Here is an 18391-nt window from a genome sequence, read left to right on the forward strand (position 1 = left end):
TATTGTTCAATACACAATACCAACTAACAATCTGCATACATACCTGACTCATTGGCATTGGAGATACCTAAGACCTCATAGATGATGGTAAATAGGAGGTGACATGATAGCCACCAATTGCAGATTGTAAAATGGAATCTCACTATTAAGAACACATCACATACCTTTAGTCATTTAAAATACTGATTGATGAGATCTGCCCTGATGTCTCCAGCTTCATCTTTATCTGGCTTATCCTCACTTGGCAAATCTGCATTTCCACCCACAAGTTCTGCTGGCTCCCCTTCATCTGGAATGAATGGTATCTGATGTTTCAGGGCAAGGTTGTGGAGCATGCAGCAGGCAACGATTATTTGATATACCTTGTTAGGTGAGTAGAGGAGGGCTCCTACAGATTTGTTCAACTGCAAAATCTTGCCTTAGGAAGCCCAAAAGTCTGCTCCACGAATCGCCTTGTCCTTCCATGGGCCTCACTGAAGCGGACTTCCCCTGGCCTGGTTGGGTATCTCACTGGTGTCAATGACCAAGGACGGTTTGGATAGCCAGAGTTACCTTTAAGGAATAGGTATAACAACACAAACCTATATCTTGGACATGCACATTTGTGATAGCGGGAGAAACACTTTGCAGACACACATGTCATATGTGACTTACCAACAAGCCAGGCCCTCTCTGTGTAGAGTCATATCATCAGCAGTGGGATATTGCTGTTCTGCATGATGAAGGAATCATGGATTGATCAAGGATACTTTGCACATACTTGTGAAATGTACTGGTCTGCCAAACACACCACTTGGACATTGACGGAGTGATAGTTTTTCCTGTTCCTGTATACCTGTTCATTGGCACTGGGGTGAACCAAGGCTACATGGGTGGCATCTATGGCTCTAACCACATGTGGAATGTGTACCAAAGCATAATACTCTGCCTTCACATAGGCCTAATCCGCACGTTGGGGAAACCTAATGTAGCTGTCCAGGTGTTTCAACAATGCAGACAGTACATCCTTCAAAACCAGACTGAACATGGGCTGAGACATCCCTGCAATTAGGGCCACTGTATTCTGAAAGGACCCAGTGGCGAGGATGTGTAGCACTGACATGACTTGAATGACGGGAGGTATGCTAATGGGATTGCGAATGGCAGGTATCAGATCTAGCTCCAACTGATTACAGGGATCGAGGATTGTCTGACTAATCAGGCGATATATCTGTATAATGTGTTTCTCCTCCATGGTGTGCAGGTCTACTAGTAGGCAGTAGACTGGAGGTTGTCTTCCTCTCCTCATGCCAGGGTAACTATGTGGGACAAAAATAGATTGTAGGTGAATTTTACAATGTACACATAATGAATATGTTCATACACAAATCACACGTCTCCATATGATGTCAGATGCAACATATGACATTTGATGTACAGCATATTGCAGTGCATCCAATGACAGTCCACTTAATTCAGATTCCCTAAACCCTCGGATGTACTTTACATGAGTAAATATCTGCCAGTGTTTGATAGTCCTACCTAGTTTACATGTGAAGCATATTTGTTGTGCATATTTGTTGCACCTATACTCCATTGATGTTGCACATATTATGTTGAGAATGGGTTATCATTTCCATTATCACCCATACCTCTATTATACAGCTTTTACTACTCACATGCACAATGAGACTGCTAAACATGAATGCAGCACTCGCACAATATAGGTAATTGTAAATGGCGCACCTTCCATTACTTTTCCATACATATAATTGCCTCAAAATGGCAGCTGCCTGACCTACTGTACTGGATGTGAGGAAGTGACCTAACTCTGCCGGCGGATTTCGTCATGGCGGTAGGCGGTCACAACCGCGGTGCACATTGCCATTGGAACACATTCCTGCCTTTGGTGGACTTGGGCCAATGGCGACGTCCGCTGACGGTGGCGGTCATGTACGTGGCAGACATGACCGCCATCGTCTGCAGTATTGTTCACTTGACTCCTAACACTGCTGCCAGCAAGACCTCCACTACTTGAGCTGCTGTGTACTGTCTCTGGGAGCTATCATGCCACGTCCGGCAAACACATCGTCAACATTCTATGTTTATCCTGAGGTCCTGCTTCCAGCGTATTAAATTTCTGCGCCAGCCAAAATGGAGTCTCCTCACGTTTAGCCAGTACTTTACCCATAACTGAGTGCACAGTGGCTGGATTAATACCCGGAACCACTGCTTGTGGGTGCGCCGGAGCAGCACGCGCTGCGTTCGTATTTAGTGTCTGCATTACAAACTGAACTAATCGTCTATATGTAGCAGTCTGTATATAAATGACGAACTTCAGCCACCGTCAATTGAGCAGCCGCAGGATGTGGTGTATATGTAGCCAATAAAGGCCAGGTAGGACCATCATTACTTAGTGGACCTAACCTAACTTGTGCTACTGTGTGTGGGAGGACGCCATCAAGCCAATTATGGTGTTCTTGATAAGATAAAGGTATCTCTAAATATGCATAAGCCCTGTATTGTCCAGGGACATTCGCAACAGTGTATTCGTGAAAAGTGTTTGTACCCCCATCAACTGCCGGAAATACGACCCAAGAATAAAAAAGTTCTGTTCTATAGGCTGCATGGGCGTCCACCACAAAAGTGACCGGACCCCCCTGGACCGTCAGTCCATGTGCTATCAGGTGTCTGTGAGCAGGTGTCGCATATTAAGCGCTATATTCACTACATTAGGATTCACCATTTGTAAAAAACAGCACTAGGTCAGAGAAGGCACACCAATATCGGGGTTTTCCTTTTAAAGTTCAAGCTTGAACGACCAACCACTAAGTAATAGGATGTACCTATCCCGTGGCGGCGGAAATCCTCAGCCCCACGGATGTCTCCGCTTACGGAACCGAGTAGTCAAAATATATATGAGACCGAGAGAGTCAGCCGGACCTAAATATTAGAGCCAGACCAAATGTTGGCGGCGCTATGTTGCGTGGGCTCTCATTATCCTAAATGAGACTACTGTATTTCTAGGCAGCAGGATCGATAACAGTGTGGGGGACTGAGTCTAACCCACGTGTAAGGAACTCTGTCACCCTAAATCCGGTTTTTGCTCCGGCTAACTAGCAGTGCCTCATTTCTCCCACAGGGAAGAGATGATTGGGCAGCCGAGCGCATGACATCTTTGGAACTTCTCAGGGAAGTCGTGGTCACTCAGATCCAAACCAACTCTCTCATTTACAATATGATCTCATATACAAATGACAAAGGCAGTATAAGTTTTATATAACGTTTTAATAAAATGACTGCATTTTAGATAATAAGGCGTGAGCCGCAAGAACCAGAACCATACAACACCGTAGGATTAAAATAGTCACCAGGAGAGTAAAACATAAGAACAAAGCTATCATCGTGTCTAATAGTTTCTACTCTCCCTCTGCTTGTTCTATTTCGAGCACAGCATGTTAAGCTTCTAACTTGCCTTTCTGAATCACTGGGGAGACATCAGCCCTCATACCTGAGCAAAGGCCTGTGATCTTGGTTCACCATCTGCAACGAGGCAGTCAGCGTCTAGTTGTGGTTCCCTGGTCGGAATCTCCCTCTCGCGTGTATTGGGACAAGGAAGTATTTTTATAACTAACATGTCAGCGTGATCACAAAATGTCCCTACGCAGAAATGCCAAAGACTAAACTCCTACCACATCTATCGGCAATGTACCAGACTGTATCCTTGACTGAAGCACAGAGTGAACAGGAATGTGTTATGGAGAACTCCAGTGCTGAAGTAGGCTAAACAGTGTGATATGAATAAAAAACAAGACCGTAGAACTGGCTATTTGAAAAATAACAGTACGAAGCCTAATAAAAAGCATTTAGAGCAAAGTGCACAGAGGCTCTAAGCTGCAAGCAAATGAATAAAATACATCCAGGGCAAAGTGCACAAAGGCCTAAAGCCTGAAGCTAATGCGCAAAGGATACGTAAAACTAACCACACTACAATAGGGCCACAGACTTCACACCACAAGAGCTGGACAAGTTTGAGGATGAGGTACCACCCCTGTATAGACAGCTATATGGTTCACCAGAGGAGCAGGTGAGTCCACTGCAATACCAATGTGTGAAAGGTGGAAGTGTATGATGGTGTACATGAAATGAGAAGTAATGAAGGATTGGGCAATCATGTCTGGGTATATGGAAATGTGTGCCTGTGCATTGGCAGAAATACAGTGGTGATACATGGTAGATAGTGTGTAATTTAACTTCCTTTATACACAACATAGATTGCAGCATGTACAATAATAATGGTGTGAGAGATGTTTATAGAGACATTCCATGTTATGGACAATCATGTGGCCTGGTCATATGTGTCTGGTCAATACCATGTACTCTTAATACATTTTGTATGGGTGACTCCACTTCACCCATGGGCTGGCTGCAGATGGTAAATTGCGAAGGAGTTTTAATTGAGAGGAAGAGAATGTTTCCCTACTTGCTGTGACTGAAGTGTTCTGACCACTAGTGTTAGTATGGTACATGTGGACATAACTTTCTCCTTTTGTCTGTGTCATCCATGCAGGTCAACACCGATAAAAAGAAGGAAATCTGGCGTGGTACTGCCAAGCAAGTGTGGATCCTGGTGGTCCACAGCCGGTGGAGCACCTGCTATAAGAAGCAGTGGGAGGACCTGAGACATTGGGCCTGAAAGACTGAAGAGGCCCACCTAGGGAAGTCCTTCCTAGGAGGGAGGGGTGCCCGTGGGACCTTGGCCCCCCTAATCGCCCGCATTTTGGTGGTGGCCTACCCTGAGTTGGATGGGTGTTTGAGGGCAGCACAGCAGCCACAAGGGTGTAAGTACTCTTTACTCACATGTCAATCCCTCTGCCAATTCAGTGTCTGATGTGTAAGTATCTAAACTGCAAACAATGTGGTAAGTGCTAAAGGTAAGGGGTCTATTATTACTACTATTGTTACACAGGTGTGGACATTGTATTGTGCATAGAGAAATATTATTCACCTATGTTAACCCTATTGTATAACAGCATGTGGTGATGCACATGTGACTGTGTCCCTATTGTTATGTGTGGACTGTACATTGGCAAATGTAATGTTTGATCAGGGTGGACTTCCTACATGATGAAAAGCATGGTGGTAATACTACATTCCTGTCGCAAGACCTATCATTGACATGTGGGTTCAGACTATCTCTATCATGTACATGGTTTTGAGAAGGTAAGTGGCTAGCCTGCTATTCCCTTAGCCCAGTGGTTCCCAAACTGTGCGCCGCGGCACCCTGGTGCGCCATTAAAAGTTGCCAGGGGCGCCACGCACATTTTGGAAACATGATATAAACATTTTTAAAAGATTTATGCATGCAGTTTATAAATGACCTGTTTATGACGAGTTAAAAGTATTTTGCGGCCGAGTAACTCTTTAGCATTTTATGTGGAGGAGTTACATAAGCCCCACCTGTCAAGGTCTTGCCCTCTGCAGCATGGTTTCACCAAACGTGATTAGTTCTTAAATAAAAGCCTTCGTCATTGCCAGCCGGTCGGAAATTCAGAAGAGAGCACTGGAATGTTATTGCTCCCGTGGGATCCTCTTGAAGTGCGCACATCGGACGTGTTCCTTGTTGAATTTACAATAATCAGGTAATTATAGTTATTATTATTAGTATTTCTAATCTAGGGTGAGAGAGAGGGTACGGCAGGACCGGAGATCACAGGAATGTGCAGGAAATTCTCCTAAGCAGCGCCGATATAGTAATTAATTATTAATAACTAATGTTCTGTTTTTAAAACAGATGGATATTTCCCAGGGGCGAGCACGAGGCCCCTGTGTAGTTTCCGGACAGGAGAAAATTGCTAAATGCTTGATTGAGCACACACACAGAAGTTGAGTTTGTTTATTTAGGTTAGAAGACATTATTAGAATTATTAGTTCCTCGTTGATGACAAGTCCAGGGGAAAATTGCAGCATTTCTGCTTTGTGAAAGATTAACCTTCCACCCTTTTCTTATTATTAAGCACACCTTTCCTTTTTTCCCCATTTGTGTTTACTAAATGCTAGTAAATTGTTAAAAATAAATTATAGAACCACAGTCCTCCCTCACTTGCATGCCCAAATCAGATTACTTACTGAGTCTTACTGCCAGGGGAAGGCAATTTTCGTTGGGATGCCAGAAAAACGGCTATGGGAGGTACAGACCAAGTGGAACTTGGAAAGCACAGTTATCAAAAGCTGAAGCCTTTGAAATAATTTAAGGCAGCAGTGCCTCCTAAATTCTCAAGAAACTGCAGAGTGGGAGTGTGAACGGCAGTGCTTAATTTGTAAATAAAAACGTGCCGGTGCCCAAAGTCCTCCTTTTAAACATGCGGCTGCTGCAATTAAATGTGCGAAAATGGAATACTGAGGCAGTGTAATACTGAAGCCATCTCAGGCCTCTTCAATTATTTTAAAGCCATTCCCTGCCCCTTCAGCTCACTCTTGCAGCTTTCTGTTTTCTCCCATTGTGACACTATTTTGTTTTTCTCTTCCTTGCTTAGCACCGGAAACAACAAGCACAAATTAAGCACTGGTGAATGATCAAGTACTGTTAAGTAGTTTTAGAGGAGAAAGTGTCCAGATTGAAGGCAGAATGTGTGCACCAAAGGTGAGGTGTGAGATGTGTGTGTGGTCAAGGCAATGTAATGACGTTGTAAACAGAGAAGAAAATACATGCATGGAGGACAGCAAGTGTGACACAGGGGGAGATGTGGCTAAATTATTTAGACGCTTAAGAATGAGAGGTTGAATTGGAGGAGATGTGGTCTAGCAGGGAGGGGGAAACATACAAAACATCCATGTTATGCTAGTTGATATAATTAAAGTACTCCCGAGGCTGGGCTTACATCGCCCACCCGAAGAAAAAACATTAACATAATGGGGAGCCGCGGGCAATGGCAAATATAGGTGAAGGGAGCCGCTGGTCGAAAAAGTTTGGGAACCACTGCCTTAGCCTATGTATTCTGCCCATGCTACATAAGGCAGGACATCTATATAGGTACAACATACACTGTTTCTGCCAACAGCATATGTACATTGGTACTTCCTAACATTTTTAAGGTTTGTGATTCAAGGTTGGCATACTTACTTTTGCTATTCTGGTTCTGTTTTGAAGGCTTTTAGTATGGATAAGCTAATTTTACCCTGACTTCATTGTGTTGCAGGTGTTGTAGTTGATAGTTAAATGTTGGTGGAATGGTATATTTTGTCAGTTGATTTGCTTGATTCTAGGTGTATTTGTCAATCATGGTTACTTTAGAAGTGGTTTATGTCAGTGTAAATTTACTCCAAAGATGTAAGGTTACGCTAGTGATGTTGGTATTTTGCTCTTGTTATTTTGAAGTTGCTACTCAACATGATTAGTGGAATTCTTTGTGGCCTTCATGCACATGGCAGGTATCCATTGTATTGAAGGTGTTGGTATGCTCCCTGTGGTTGTCTGTGGGTGTATCATGTGTGATAAGTAGGCCCATAGTGCTGTACATGACTTTGTTTTCTATGTGAGAATGACTAAGATGAGTAGGTACAGAAAGTCCTTATAAGCCTTTGCAAAAACACAGTTGATACACGTGTTGCTGAAATGGATTAGGAGTCTATATTACTCCAAATTGTGATTTGCCAAATGGAGTAGGTGCACCTGAGCTTTTTTCCATAGTGAATGTTATTGACACAGTTACATGTTATGTATGTGATTCCAAAGCACCTTACTGTGTTGTAATTGGAATGTGATGAGGTAACTTTCAAGGAACTTGACATCTGGTTATGGATTGAGCAAGTGTGGATTTGGAGTATGTATGATGTTGTAATGAAATGTAACGTAATTACCATAAAACGTAATTCCCATGGATGGTTTGTTGTTTCACAGTGATGCTCTGTTTAGGGACAAACCTTTTATGTTGGCAAAACATCTTGTAAAGGGATAGTTTGTGTTATAGCTGTTCTGGTAGGATGGTGATGTAGTGGTCAGATAGTTGGCTTATGTTGTGTGTGACACTGTTGTCATATAGTGTTGTGGAAAGTATGTTGTTGTGACATGATTGTGGCTCAAAATGGTTCCTACCTGAGGGTGTTTTACACATACTCTTCTGTATGGTGTAATGTATGTGTATGTAAAGAATGTGATGACCCTACTACTCTCTCTGTTTCTCAGCATCACCATCGGCAGGCGAAGGAGACGGGGCACAGCTGAGTGGGGAAGCTGCTGGCCACGGGCCTGCAGTCATGACACTGAGGGACCCAGTGGCCTGGAGGGCGAGTGGAGTGCCATGGGAGAGACAGGATCTACGTCTTCATCTTCGGAATCCTCCTCCAGTGGGACAATCCCTGGTGGTGACAGACCCACCTGGGACAACCCCAGCACCATCTAAGTACACCATCCTCCTTACTACCAACGCCCTCCGTGTAGCTCCCCACCCAGGAGGGTGGGAGTCTCCTTTGCCACAGGCACCTCTGCCCCTGCCCCTGTCAGCCCTGCTGCCCTCAGTGAGGAGGCTAGTGATCTCCTGAGGTCCATTTCCAATCACAAACCCCTCCTCCCCGACCCAGCCAAAGCACACAGACAGACAGATATGCATCCACCTTAACATCCAAGGGTAGCTCAGACAAACATAAGCACTACAAGACACACTATCGGCATGCACACAAGCAATATCAGATGCACACACAGCAACAGTCAGAGCCTGCCCTGATACCCCCACCACACCCATCATCACTCACAGCACACCTGACACACCTATAGTCACCACACCAACATTCAGGTATCCAGCCACAACACCAATCCTAACCACAGACAGCACCACAGCAGACCCCAGACATCCATCCCAGTCACCACACCAGCATACACCACAACTACTGACACCTTCATGAGCCACATCCACCATACCTGCAGTCACCACCCCAACAGTCAGTCACCCACACGCCACGGCTTCCCCAAGCACCTCTACCCCACCTCCTCCCAAGTCACAGAAACACCCTCACTCACCCACCCAACAGACACCCACTACCCACAGCCATACCTCGCACAAACATACACACAAGACATCCACACCAACACCTCAGACAACCACTCCCACTCCCTCCACACCCAAACCCTTTTGCTTTGACCGTCCCAGTGTGTGTAAAAAATCTTTCCTTTCTGAGTTTGCCCTTTTCCCTTCTCCTCTCCCACCCCGTAATACCCCTAGACGTTCTGTGTCCCTCCTCCGGTCAGGCCCTTCCACCTCCAAGACTTCCCCTGCCCCCCTACAAGTGCCCATGCCCATCCCCCTGCCAAGAACTCTATGCCTCCCCCCCAAAAAAAAACTCCCCTAAACCTACGACAAAGCCAAACCCCATCAAGCCAGATCCCAAAGGCCCCCTCCAAAACCTAAACCCAAATCCCCCCAGTCAGCCCCCCCAGATAACCCCTGAGGTGCCTGCCTGCCCACTAGATGCCCCTACCTGTAGAGGTTACATGGCAGTCAGGAGTCAAGTTTGGGGCACACATATGTGCACTGTGTGCATTCAGACTGTTGTCTGACTGGCCTGTGGACTTTGTTTTTCAAAATGTTGTATTCTAATAATAATTTCAACCAACCTGTTGTTGGTTTCGTCGTTACAGCTTCATCATGTATTTTTTCCCCTAGTATGGAGTTGTTCCTGGCTGACATTGGTTGTGTGTCTGTATCTGTGTGTGTGTAGTGCTTGTGCTATCTGTGCTGTTTAGCCAATATGTGAGGTTGTGTACAATGTTTTTGTCTGACAGTGGTAGGGTGTGTGTTGTGTGATGGACATTTGTGTGTTCGACACATTTTGTTGTGTTGGTATTGAGTGGTGTTTGTGTTGACATGTGTTTGTTGGTGTGTTGTGTGGCTTTGTGTGCTTTGACTGTGCATGTACGTGTTTTGTGCATGCTATGTTAGATACAATGTTCTTTGTAAGTCGATCAGTAAGTAGTATGGCTGTCTAATTGTGTATGTTTGTTCCTTGTTGGTGTTATGTTGTGATGTATGTGTGATATGTCCCTGGGTAGTGTCCACTGTGAATCCTTGCCAATAGATTGGAGATGGTGTGGTTGTGTTGTGGTTGTGACATGTTGTGGTGGTGTGTGGTACTGTGTGAGGGTGGGCCTGTGCAGTGCTTCTGTGTGTACCTGTGTGTGTTTGTGACGCATGTATATGTGTGTGTGGTGGCCTTAACGTGGTTGTTGTGTATGTGCAGGGTGTGTAAGTGGCTGTATGTGGGTGTGCTTGTCAGAGTGCTGTTACGGGTGAGTGTCGCCCTCTCACCCCCTTCCCGGGGTATGTTGTGTGAGTGTACAAAAATTTACAATATACAATTGACAATATACAACAGTAAAAGGTAAGTGTGTGTACATATGGTTGATGTCGCAGATTCAGAAGTCTTTTGGCGAGCAGGAGCAGCGGCAAGACCTCTTGTTCTGGTTCCATGGGTGCTCTGGACGAGTATGGCTTCCTGAAGGTGGGTGTCTCCTTTTATGCAGGTCGTTTCTGCCTGGGTTCCCATGGTGGTGCGACCGCGTGGAAACCTTGGAGGTGTGCAACCTCGTAATCTGTCCCGCAGAATCATGGTCTCCACCGGCCTGCAGGTGGCTACCGTTGTCCATGACAGTCAGGCCACTGTGGCGGTGCCAGCAGAGCTTTGGCTGTATTCACTTCTGAATACCGCCAATGTGATAATTTGGCGGTCGTCTCCACCAGCCTGTTGGCGGCACTACCGCCACTGCCAACATGGAGGTCCTGAGACCCCTAAACTCGTAATGAGGCCCACTGTTTGGTGGTCGGCTGATGGTCTTATCAGCAGTACGCTGCAATAGGTTTCTGGCTTGAAGGTGCCAGGACCCATGATAGACAGGTTAGAGGACTTAGAATGCCTCACATTTTTCCCTTTTGATGACATATGGACTCTAACCTCAGAGTTGAAATGTCAACAAACAAATAGCCTATTAAACTGAATTATTGAAATAATTAAAGTGAACGGCAAAATTGTTCTCCAAGCTTGAATCATATGCATTGTATTCTTGTATTTATTCAGCCAGGGATATATGCTTTGACCGTTTACAACATGAACCCATTGTTTACTGCTCAACACCATACAGTCTGTCACATCCTGCCATCAGCCCCAGTGTTTGCCTCACATGTACCATATTTATGAATGAAAATATCAAGAAAACTGATGTAGGATGCTGAATGGTTCCAAGTGTTTTATGTTTTTACATTCAATGGATTTATATGCTTTGAAATGGCCCTTAAGTGATGATGAACTAAAGGGCCTAGCACCTTTTAGGCTCATGTTATCACCCTAAATGCCTTATGTAGCTCCCTTGGGCTAGGATATAGGATTCTGTTTAACATATGGCTCTACGTACAGTGCTGAATGCATTGGCTTGTTTGGTATAGTAGTTTTGGCAAATGTCCAGGTCTTCTCAATATAAATAACACGACCCAGGCAAGGCAGTGGTTCATTTGTGGCGGTGGTGGTTGGTAGTAGTAACAGCACTTAATAGATTGGACCAGAGCCCTGGACTCTTGTCTTCTTGGTCACGCTCCTGCTCAAGTAAATCAAGAAAGTTCCTGACTTGCTGCCTGGGCTGTCACTGCAGGCCCAGGCAAGATTCAAGTGCTTAATGGTGTGACATCAGAGTAGCAAAGATCTTGCACTATGTGGAACCCCAATCATGCAGCAAGTCTAGTCCCATCATTCCTGATGCAGCTCATCATTGTTTGGCATTCTTTACACTGGTAGATTAAATTGTATCTTGGCAGCTCTGCTAAGGTGGCACAAGCCATATTCATCTAATGCTTGGCAGTGCATTACAAAGATATTTGGCTTTGGCCATGTATCACTGCACTGTCGATGCCCACTAACTTGACTGGCACACTATGACTGAGGCCAGCCTCTTCTGCTGTGCTGTCCTTAGTTGAACTCAGCATGATGGACAGTGGATCACAAGCATGTGGTGTTGGAAGCACTCTCCAGTGTGTGCCTCTTTCACTGTGTCCCTCCAAAACAGAAATGTGCCATTGGCTTACATCATCTTTGCTACCTGCAACACCTCAGTACATCACCTCCCTCATTGACACTCATCCCGGCATGTGTTTTAGATAGAGACTGCTGCATTCACAGTGTGAGACAAGAGCTAGTTGCAATAACTAGGACGAAGGTGCACAACCAGATCAAAATTGTGACAAGGAGAGTAAAACACAAAAATAATGCTACTATATTATCACTAGAATTTATAAGGATAGTTCCTACTAAGCTGTGTTAGACCACAGCATATTAAGCTCTAATTCTGCCCTTTAGGTTTCCTTTGGGAAGACATCATCCCTCATACCTAAGCAAGAGGCTACATAAGCAGCTGCAGCGTAGCAATCAGCAAACAGTCGTGGTCATCTGGCTGGAATCTCCCTCTAACGTACATGGGTCAAAGTAGTGTTTTTATAATAAACCAGTTGATGTTTCAAGAAAGGATCCCCACGTAAGAGTGTGTATGTTTCTGTGAACATTGGAGACAAAGTGTACCACTTTTGCCGGCAATCTATCTTACTGCAGCCTTGAGAAAAGCACAGAGTGAAAGAAATGTCTTGTTTAAGAACGTAGTGCTGACCTAGGCGAAGAACAGCTAGATAGAGAAAATAAAACAAGACCGCAAACGTGGCTACTGTTAAAATAATATAACAAAGCTAAAATAAAACATATCTAGGTTAAGGTGCACAGCAGCAGGCCTAGTTTGCTAAAATAACGTGTATAAAACTATAGCTAAAATGGCTACACAACACAGCTGTCCAGGGTCTCAGGATAGCCAAGTGTAGCTGGTCAGATTGAGATGAAGGATTAAACACTGAGTTAAACAATTCTTGAATCAGATCACCCATCTCTTGCCTGCTGAATTGAAGCCAAAGCTTAGCTATTGAAGACCAGCTATCTCCAGATCCCTCTGGGCCAATTAAGTTAATTAGTTTCACAAGATAAGCATGCAATGAATCTGGACGAAGTAGGCTTACCATGCTTGACTTCCGACGGTGATAAGGTAGCTCATCGACCTGGTGGTAGTAACTTCTCCTGAGCAGCTGGGCTCGGGAACTCGTGGGGAGTCTTGATCATTTGAAATGTCCTCACAGTGCCAGATAGTTGAAGTCCAGTTCTTTGTGTAAGTGGATAAATCTTCCTCCCTTCCAAGTCAATCAACAAAGCTTCCCAGATATAAACCCAACAGGGAGGAAGAGTGGCAGCCATAGACAGGCTCCATTCAGGGCCTTTGTCTTCCTTCTTACACTGCTGAGTAAGCCCTACTAATAGAGCAGTATAAAAAGAGACTGCTGCGTAAGGGTGTTTAAGATAAGAGAGATGGACCCACTGATGCAGTTCCACTAAGCCTAGTTTTCATATTGATGATGTTTGGGCTATAATCAAGGACGCTGGGCCTCATATATGATCCTCAGAAAGTCCATAATTTCATGAAGAACATTCAATGTATGTTTGTTGGAGATTTTTTTTTGGGGTACTGAAACAAGAGTCCAACACCTGTTTTATACTCAATGAAAGTGAAGAGGAGTCCTTCACGGCTTCAACTAATGCATGTTTGTTCACAGACTTTGACGTGTTTTTTTTTGCAAAATCCTAAAACAACATTGTGATATCTAAAGCAATACATAAGGTGTTTGACAGTCTGTGGATGTGTGTAATATGGTTTCAAATCTGTACAGAAAGAGGCTTGTGGTCTATGGTAGTTGTGCCATCCATGATCCAGTTGGTCTAGTTGCAACTCCAGTCCAAGTGATGCATACAGGACAAACCCCTTACATTTCTTATTTACAAAAAGCAGTGACATGCAGATGGTGAGAGTTACAAAGCAGACTTGAGTGCTGTGGCATTTACAGAGCAGGCAACGTATGCTGGAAAGGTGTCAGCGCAAACCAAACATGTCTGTCATTTTCACATAGATATACATATATATTTATATATTTTTTTATATTCAAAACCAGTACACTCCTGAAAACAGCAGCAGAACGAGCCACCAGCCGGTTTGTGAATGTAATACATTAATTCCAGTGCCTAATTGGTGCTTGTTGTTTCCGGTTCAGAGCACCGGCACTTATTTTTGGGGGCCGGCACTTATTTTTCTGCCTCAAGCATTTCCTGCAAGCAAAAGACAGATGGGAAAAACGGAGGAAGAGAAAAGCCAAAAAGCATCACAATGGGAGAAAGCAGAAAGCTACAAGAGTGAGTTGGAGGGGCAGGGAGTGGCTGTAAATGGATTAAAGAGGCCGGAGATGGCGTCAGAATTACGCTGCCTCAGGGTTCTGTGCTCGCACATTTAATTGCAGCAGCCGCGTGTTTAAGAAAGAGGGATTTGGGCACCAGCACATTTCTATTGACAAATTAAGCACTGGTTTATTCGCAGAGAGTCCATGCATGACACGTTTCAGCCTTCTCTGGGTCTTTCTCATATGTAGGATGCAGAGTGGTCAGTTACTCTCATTTTGAGCCGAGGGGTACATAAACACTAAAGATAGACTTCAAATAGCTGTATATATATCAGCAGAACCACACATAAATGTAACCTAAAGTTAATTCTTCAATTTCTTCTCCTACTTCGGCCAGCTGATGACAGAAATCCTGCGTGGAATCCAGGTGATTAAGTTCTACGCTTGGGAGAAGCACTTTGCTGACAAGGTGAAGACCATTCGTGAGAAGGAGCTTCGAATGCTGACGACCATGAAGTACCTGGATGCGGTCTGCATCTTCCTCTGGGATGCTCTGCCTCTTCTCCTTGGTGTCATGATCTTCACCATCTACGTCTTGCTGGGGCACCAGCTCTCTGCAGCCACGGTTAGTGTGCAGTCTGCTCATCTGAAAACATTTGCTTTTCATCCAGGCAAAGTCGATATCCTTCTAACATTGTTTAAAGACCACAGTCCGACTTCAATCAGACTTCAGGGCCCCATGTACAAAGCATTTTGCAATTTCTGTTGCGTGGTAGAAGATTTAAAATGGTGCATTTGCTATATAAGTAAGGTCTGGTTGCCTCATGTTCTCTGTACACATGCGATGGACCAACTATCTGGCCTAATGTCTATGCCCTGATGTGAGCTGTGACATTAACCATACAATCACCAACATCATATTACCTTGCCTGCACCAAATTATTGTATGCAAAATTTCAAAGGCAATAAAGGGTACAGCCATGGCTTGAAAAGCATCATAAATCACTTGTAAATTCTAATGAAAAGGGCCATAACACGGTTCACCTGTTCTCCCCAACCAAGATAGCGACCTCTTCAGTCTTCACCCCGTAAGTGTTTATGCATGGACCAATCTCTGAGTTACCTACAGCGCTGAAAAGCGTGGTCCTTCCAGCCTCTGTAGTTAACTTGGGTCAGATGAGCTGCACTTAGACATCATGTCATGGAGCCCAGGCTCGAGCTCGTGTAAGGTGACTCCACAGCTAGTGCCTCTGCAGTGAGTAGTGCCACGAGACAACTCCTGGGCTGTCATTGTCTTACCCACAACCTAAACCACAGTGCAAACCCTCTTCATTGCAAACATGCAACAGACGCTCTACACACAGAGTTTACATCTCTCACATTCTTATGATTATTTGTGCACAGAAACTCCACAGGTGTCTGGAAAGCTTAGGTTGTGTCTGTAAAAATGTTGACATTGCATGAAAGCTACTTGGTGGTAACATGGGTTATGTCTCTTGGCTCCTGGTAAGTATTAATTCTGCAGTGCGCATGTTACTTATGAAAACTCACTCGGCCAAATCTCCATTGCGGAAGAGGATGGAGGAGTAATGTCCCTGTACACCCTGACCTTAGTGCACTTGGCATGAGGCAGTAGGTGTTTCTTCGAGGCTATTCTGCACTTGGTACATATATTGCATCAATTACTTGAGCTTCTAGCACCACAACTTCTTTGTTGCTTTACCAGATAGCTGCCCCAATCCTGAAACAATGCATCCACATTCCCTTATGATTGCACTATTTCGCAGATGATTTTCAGCACCACATATAACTGGTGAGTATATAATGCAGCCCCATCCTTGTGCGACAGTAGTTCTTCTAGAGTGTGACTGACCTTCAGTCTCTTCGTCACACCATCCAAGGAGAACAGGGCATCCATGTTTGCTCCCAGAGGAGTTTATGTCCCACTGCCACTCGTCCAGTTCAGATATGAGGTTTGTGAAGCCCACACCACAATTTACTTTTACTCTATCTACCTCCATGGTTGTGTTCTTATCCTTCCCAGCCTGTGTCAGCTCATTTGAGGTATGTAGAGAGATGCTGATCAGTATCCTGAATGCTTTATGTGACAAGGCTTGCTCCTGCTTTTTTGGCACTTCTTGGTACTCACTTTGCTCATAAACACAATAAAAATATGTTGCTCAGCACTCCAAAGTAAACAACAAAATCAGTATGACTCCACAGATAATATGAATCAATTGTCCATGTTTCAAAAGAGCACTGTAGAAGAGTCTTATATGTAGTTATTGTTTAGTTCTTTATTTCTCATTGTCTCATAAAAGGCACCATTTGGAGACAACTCACCCCGGGAGACTACACCTGGTTACTAACTGACTTCATTTGAGGTCCAAACACATTGTTTTGACATCCCCAATGGGATTGGAAGGAGCCCAGAAGAAGTCCCAAGGAGACGAAATGTGTTGGCTTTGGCTACAATCAAAATATTTTTATGAGAAGATGACAAATAAAGAACTGAATCATAACTACATATAAGATTCATCTACTGTGTTCGTTTGAAATGTGGACAATGAATTCATATTATCTTTGGAGTCGTGTTGTTTTTGTGGTTTACTGTGTAAAACTTCTCCTTAAAAAGTTGTTTTTTTTCTGCCAGATAGGGTGGTGAACTTGTCATCACTGCCTTGTGTGTGATATTACAGACCTTACAGGCGATGCATTGTGAGAATCTAAGAGATTTTGTGATTGTCGAGAGCTGAGTTGTGAATCTTTAAAAGTTAATGTGGGAGAGCCTGCAGATTGACTGTAAATAGAATGCTCCTCGTGAAAATATGCAGTGTACTGCACTTTCACAACTTCAAGACATGACAGGGCTGTGTCATTTTTCGATCCTTCTGAGGTAGGTAAAGTGGTAGGTAACAGTAACACCTGTTATGTACTATGCTTGGGAAAGACAAGTAGATGGTATGAAGCTCTGTAGAATACAAGGGATTCTGCAATCTCTAAATAAACATCAGTATCTGATTTCTTTATAATAAGGGACTTGTGATGCACCCAGTCGCCGATTACAGATAAAGACGGAACCTACCAAACAGGTCTATTTTGTCCAAAACAAACATTACAACAGTCTGCATCCTTCTACAAAGGGTCATAGGCAGTGCTTAATTTGTAACTAAAACTTGCCCAAAGTCCTCCTCTTAAACATGCGGCTGCTGCCATTAAATGTGTGAGCACAGAATACGGAGGCAGTGTAATCCTGAAGCCATCTTGAGAGGCTACACTACGATATGGAGGAAGAGGCGGAGCCTGTTACCGCTGTTGTAATTTCTCGCTGCGGCTACTGCTCACTGCGGCTGTTGCTAGCAGCTGCCGCTCGCCTGGGATTTTAGGATTTTAGACCACTTCCCGACCCCTGCCCGGCCGCCGACAGCGTTCCCGACGGTTGTGGATGTGATTTGAGGTGAGCACAATGGACACAGCGGATACGGTGCCGCTGTTTGCCTGGTAGTTCACAGTGGCAGTGCACAGTGTGCCACCGTTGGTGCTTAATGACCCACAGGAGGGTCTGTGATCTTGGTGGCCCGATAGGAGCGGAGCCCGGGGGCCAGGTAGAGGCTGCTGGAGACCGTGTCACAGCCTGTGACTGGGCTGCATCCATGAAGTACCCATGAAGCCGCGGTAGGATTTCAAATCTAGATATAAATATATAAATATATATAAATATATATGTATATATACGGAACTGCTGGGCTACCGTCCAAGGAAGGTTAGAACTAAAGGACAAATAAGAGGTGTTCAAGGGCGTTTGAGGTCGGAGCGTGGCTTGGCTTGGAGCTTACTGGGGGGGGGACTTGTGGGTGGAGTTGAGCTGGTGTTGATGTGGAGGCTTTGGTCTTGCCCCTGAGTAAGGCCATTCTGTGTTCTCCTGTGCTACTGTGCTCCTCTGTCCCCACCCCGTATCCTTGTTCTATCTAGCAGCGAGGAGCAGCAAGTTGCTGAAGGTCCCTGTGGAGCTCAGGCTACAGCAGACTTTGTGAAGTTTGGGAACAATTCCCCCAGAAAGTGACCAGCTACAACTAGATCTCGGCAATAACAGGGCAGTAACAGGGCCATAACTCCTGAACGATCACCTGGGGACCAAATTGATTGGCAAAAGTCTAAGTCTAAGGTGTAAT

General features: G+C 44.6%; 1 protein-coding gene across 1 annotated transcript in view; it reads left to right on the plus strand.

Annotated features, from left to right (window-relative positions):
* LOC138296821 (ATP-binding cassette sub-family C member 10-like) overlaps positions 1–18391 on the plus strand; it is a 669768-nt gene that overhangs the window by 145855 nt on the left and 505522 nt on the right. Inside the window, exon 4 of the mRNA XM_069236276.1 lies at positions 14617–14844. Coding sequence (XP_069092377.1) covers positions 14617–14844 — 228 coding nt within the window. The remainder of the gene's footprint in view (positions 1–14616; positions 14845–18391) is intronic.

The sequence above is a fragment of the Pleurodeles waltl genome, chromosome 5 (genome assembly GCF_031143425.1).
Source record: "Pleurodeles waltl isolate 20211129_DDA chromosome 5, aPleWal1.hap1.20221129, whole genome shotgun sequence".
In the NCBI taxonomy this organism is placed as follows: Eukaryota; Metazoa; Chordata; class Amphibia; order Caudata; family Salamandridae; genus Pleurodeles; species Pleurodeles waltl.